The sequence below is a fragment of the Epinephelus moara genome, chromosome 7, assembly GCF_006386435.1.
Source record: "Epinephelus moara isolate mb chromosome 7, YSFRI_EMoa_1.0, whole genome shotgun sequence".
Classification (NCBI taxonomy): domain Eukaryota; kingdom Metazoa; phylum Chordata; class Actinopteri; order Perciformes; family Serranidae; genus Epinephelus; species Epinephelus moara.
This window is the reverse complement of record NC_065512.1, coordinates 36,913,395-36,918,597: the sequence shown is the minus strand read 5'-3', so window position 1 is coordinate 36,918,597 and position 5,203 is coordinate 36,913,395. Positions and strand designations below refer to the sequence as shown.

Genomic DNA, 5,203 nt, shown 5'->3' with positions numbered 1-5,203 from the left:
GGGTACCAGTGTGGAGTGCCTGAGTGAAAATGTGAAGGACCTCACGCTCATTGCACAGGCGTGTCAGGCCGGTGGATAGGCTTGTGGTTGTTGGGGGGGGGAAGATAACTACAAATTATATTATCAATATTTTTTAAACGTTTAGTCTGGAACTTTCAACCAGTTGTTTTTTTTTTCTTTAAGAAAACATGGATGAGTTTTTAAAACATACCATTTGATGTTTGAAAGTTAAAAGTTGAAAACAAAATCTTGCAGTAAAAGAAATGCATTGATTTTTCACCATTGTCAAAGAGTCAGGCATGTAGGAGTGCATCATTTAATTTAATTAATAGCTGTCATTTGGTGTGGTTTCAAGTATTCTGCTAAAAGAAGAAAAAAAATTATGCTAAAAGAAGAAAACATTTAGTGCTAGCAAGTTCTCAAGTGTCCATCGCCATCAATTTTGGCAATTTGTGCACAGTGAGTACTGAGAATACACACATGTATCCTTCAAAATTCTCTGAGGGAAAGACTCAGTCCTCAGCAGAATTTAAAGGATTCTTGACATTGGAACTGTCCTTCGGCAGGATTCAATGATGTAGCCTCTTTAAAATGCAGCCGCTTAAAGAACACACATTGGGACAGGGTAGCAAATGCCTGGGTGTGTGTCACTGAAGAGGCCCTGCCTTCAGTTCTTGGAAAGTGTGCACAAAGAACTGTGGGCACCTGATACCTGCTGAGGATACACATATGCATCCTTGAAAATTCTCTGAAGGAATGACTCAGTCTTTAGTAGAACTTGAGGGATTCTTGCCATCTTGTGAACACATTATCTCAAGAACACCTTGAGGGAATTTCTTAAAATTTGGCACCAACATCCACTCGGACTTAACAATGAACTGATCAGAATTCGGTGGTCAAGAGTCAAGGTCACTGTAACCTCACAAAACATGTTTTTGGCTACAACTTAAGAATTAATATTTTACTTATTACAAAATTTCACCTAAAAGTCTGAAATGATAAAATAATAAAGCAATGACATTTTGCATCCAAAAGGTCAAGGGTCAGTTTCACTGTGGCTTATATCACAAGTCTCCACCCGACCTGCACTCTCGACTGGAACTCTTCTCCAAGATTACAAGACTCATTTTCAGGACTGTGACTCTCTCTTGCCCTTCAAACATGCCAGACAGAACAAAGAGAGGACTAATGTGAGTGGAATATAGACTTTGTAACTTTATAATGTTTGACTTTGGTAATCCTGTGTGTATAATCTAAAATTAACAGATTATTTTGTGTTATTGTTCTGAGTTTCCTACGTTTAAACTGTTGTTAAAAGAAGAAAAAAAGATTAACACCGTAGCAGATGCATTAATGACAAAAGTTAAATGATACCTAAATAACTAATATTTTATTATTATTATTGTTTAACATTACGCAGAGTTGCAACATTTTTTTTAATATTCCTTGTTATAGAAAAAAACATCTGACAACCACTATAGAACTGTTCAACTACTGTCTGCAATAAAATGTTGAAACGGCCTCCTGGATCTTGCGTTTGAATGTGCACCCCATCATCAGATGTTCTGTGAGCCAGCGGCAGCATACCTATAGTTTTTTCAGTGACATCATAATATTCTGCAAAAATGTCATAACTAAGAAAGGGTGAATTGGTGACACTAATCATGGACGTCCACCTTGAAACTGTGCTGATTGTATAGATCTTCTGTGCTGTAGGGGGAGTTGTGTGTGAAACATATGTTTTCAGAGACACAGATGTAAACTGTGACTGCATTCTCCCACAAACCCACATGGAACACACCAAAGATGAAACCAGCATTTTCTTTTTAATAGGAGCAGAACATCAAAATATCCATTCAGCGTCACGTATTCCAGTCGGATCACACAGCGTCCACTGCCTTGTGCTTACAGCTCAGAATTATCCAGAAATCACACATCACACTTGTAAGACTGTGAGTTTTCAGGTTTGAAAGTCACACCCATATTAAATACCAACCGTACGGTACAGACCAAGTATCAGTTAGTCTGGATTATTATATTTAAAAGGCATAGATTCATTAAAAACTAGACATTTTATGTTTGAAAAGGCAAATAAAGGATTTCTGCTTTGATTTCTGATTTTGCATGTGGTCCTTGGTATTACAATTTATTGTCCTTAAGTCTTCAGATACCTCTTTATCCTGGTAATAGTCCCACGTCTTTTACTGGTATCAACATGGATAATTGGAATCCTCTACGAAGTGCCACTAAGTGCTAAGATGTTAAAAATACCAGGACCTCTGAGTGGCAAAGAGGGCAATTTACAAGACTGGTACATGTCAGTATGTGATTTCTACTGTTATCAATTACTGTTGAATGACTGATTTAAGTGTCTCAATTCTTGAGAAACTTTCTAACCTACACTCACTGACTGAGACGACTGTAATCAGGAGAAATAGTGGCAACCCTGTGTCTAAAATGTCAAGCGGATGGAAGCGCTTCATCCTCAATCTTAACCATGTGTGGCTCTGTCTCTCTTTTGATCTCAGAAGCCTGAATAATAATCTGAGAGCCGTTTTCACTCATCCCCTCTGGTGCTTGGCCCTGCTGGACAGGCTGTAATAACTGACTCCTGGACATTCTCCTCATGTGCTTCATCTCCTCCCAACTCTGTATCCTTCTGCCGATCTCACACCCTTTGCTCCTTCTCTTCAAAAACCTCTGCCTCCAAGAGTGGTTTGTTTGTGAAGGTACCTGATGTTGGGGCCTGGAGCAGCTGTGTAACTGCGTGCTTTCTACTAGCATGGACATGGATGGTGCCTGAGCGCATCGTCTCTTCATGTCCTCCTCCACTGCTTTGAACACCAGGTCAGTGATATCACGGCGGAGTCTCATTAGTACCATAGGGTCTTTAATCTGACGCATATCCGCCAACATAACCTCTGCAAACTGGTTTAGTATGTTGTGTTTGGATGTGTGTGGTGCAGCTGTTTGGTCAGCCTGATCAGCAGAACCCTCATCATTGTGATGGTGAGGACAGCTCAAAGACACAACCTCTGTAACTTGAGGCTGCGGGTTTGGACAGAGCAGGGGAGCGGGGTTCAGGCTCGACGACGGGTGGGGTTCATTATTCAGATCCTGCCCAGTCACATCAGCATCCAGTGAGCTATCAAATGAATTTCCCATCTCCTGGTCAATACTTCCTTCAGTCTCCAACTCCTCATCGTCCTCTTCCCGATCATCAAACTTGTCCTCCTGCAAAAATAGCAAGCAAAAACATACACATTTGTAATCAGAGCTGTAGGAAAGTGTCTGCAGGCTTTCTGCATTAGTTCCAACTTACCAGAAATGAATCACCTCGCCTACGAACTATGTAAGGCCTCAAGAAATCAAGTTTCTCCCTAAGCATCTTTTGCTGGGCAGTGCTGACCCTCTCTGGGTGCCATAACACCCTCCCATACTGAGTCCGGAGTGATCTTGATCTTCTCTCAACATCAGATACTGCAAGGTGAAAACATGTCTTAGTAAATATGGTGCATTACTTTCTATGAATCAGAATCAGAAATACTTTGTTGATCCCTGCCTGGAAATTGCGATCTGTTGCAGTTGCTCTGATGTAAAGTGAAGAGAATGATAGAAGTAGAAATAACGAGTATACAGTATGCAGTATGTAAAAACATAAAGTAAAATATGTGCAGTATGCTACAATGTTAACACCAGGATGTAAAATATTTAACAATGTAAAATATGTATAATATGCTGAGTATGTAAAGTGTATTAACAATCCCTTGCCACACTGCAGTGTAGAAAACTAGTATGTAAAGTAACATAAAGAATGTGTATAAAGCTAAAATGTACAACATAATGTATACATAAGTAGAAATAAGAATAAGAAATATATACAATATGTGCAACATTTGTTAAATATACAATCAAGAGTGGTTAAGTGTAGGTATAATCTGAGAAGAATATTGCACAGTTAAATAATTGCACCAAGTATTGTTGTAGCCTAGTTGAATTATTGCAACTATTACTGTCCAAGGTCATATCTATATGCTTTATTGTGACTTAACAGCTGTAATTTGATAGTAAGAAAGAAGTAAGAATAAACCATAAAGTGCAGGCTACTCTGTAAATGTAATTTACATATTTCCATACATACAAACTCCAGTAAAGTTCAGCTGGGTTCATACCGCTGGTCTTCCCCCTGAGACTGCATACTGCTTTAGGTTTTCTTGGTGTAACACTGACTGAATTCAGCACCAACAATACACTGTCATCTCCTTACCAGGCTTTCCGATGGACAAGGCGAACTCGGTCCACAGCTTGGTCTTCAAATCCTTATCGTAGTAAGCATCGACGGACGAATTAAAAAGGCATTCATGTCTACGCCAGAAATCTATCAGCATGTTGTCCATGGTGGGGCCCCAGTGTGGCCCCCGTATCTGACCCCGAAAATGTGTCATAGCCTGGGAAGAAAATAATTATCTCTCATGATATATGTTTACACCAGTTTCTCGCACCACGGATTAGGTTGTTTCTTCTTCTTTAGTTTTGACGCACTCCGGATGACGAACAACTTTTCAGGACGATTACTGCCACCTACTGATCTGGAGAACCGGCGATTGAAGAAATAGTTAAATTATTTTTTGATGATTGTTTATCATTATCATACTGCTCCCATACTACTACTACTAATACAAATAATAATAACAAAAATAATAATACACTTAGTTTTTAATGTCTTTATGAAGTATAATGTATGTATAATATATATATATATATATATATATGAAATGCCATAGATGATTATGATTATTATTATTTTATTGTCTCTTAGATCTTCATTCATTTACATAACTACATGGTGTGCTATATTTCCCATGTTAGAAAGGGATGAGAACATCTCATTAATAATAAATAAACCACAAAATACACATTTGAGTACACAGGAGACCAAGGAATTCATATTTGTCCTCTGTGGGGGACATAGCACTGAAGCCTTTATTTTATACACCATGCATGCAAACAATGTGAGTTCTGATGTACAGCGTAAAGGGCACCCTGGGCTTTCCAGTAATGTAACATACATGGTGGTAGAATTGCAAAAACAACATCAACAACAACAACAACAACAACAACAAGGAAGGTAAGTGATCACATTTCTAAAAATATATTGTTTTTGTTGTTGTTGTTCTTTTTAAGTCTTTTAGAATATGCATAT

General features: G+C 38.5%; 1 protein-coding gene across 1 annotated transcript; it reads right to left on the bottom strand.

The window, feature by feature from the left end:
* Positions 1-1,807: 1,807 nt before the first annotated feature.
* Positions 1,808-4,539, bottom strand: LOC126392934 (uncharacterized). Its single transcript, XM_050048701.1, has 3 exons — positions 4,268-4,539; positions 3,323-3,480; positions 1,808-3,234 (listed from the first exon to the last, which is right to left on the bottom strand). Exons 1-3 carry the CDS (start codon positions 4,443-4,445, stop codon positions 2,461-2,463), a joined length of 1,110 nt encoding a protein of 369 aa, XP_049904658.1. The 5' UTR covers positions 4,446-4,539; the 3' UTR covers positions 1,808-2,460.
* Between the last annotated feature and the right edge of the window lie 664 nt (positions 4,540-5,203).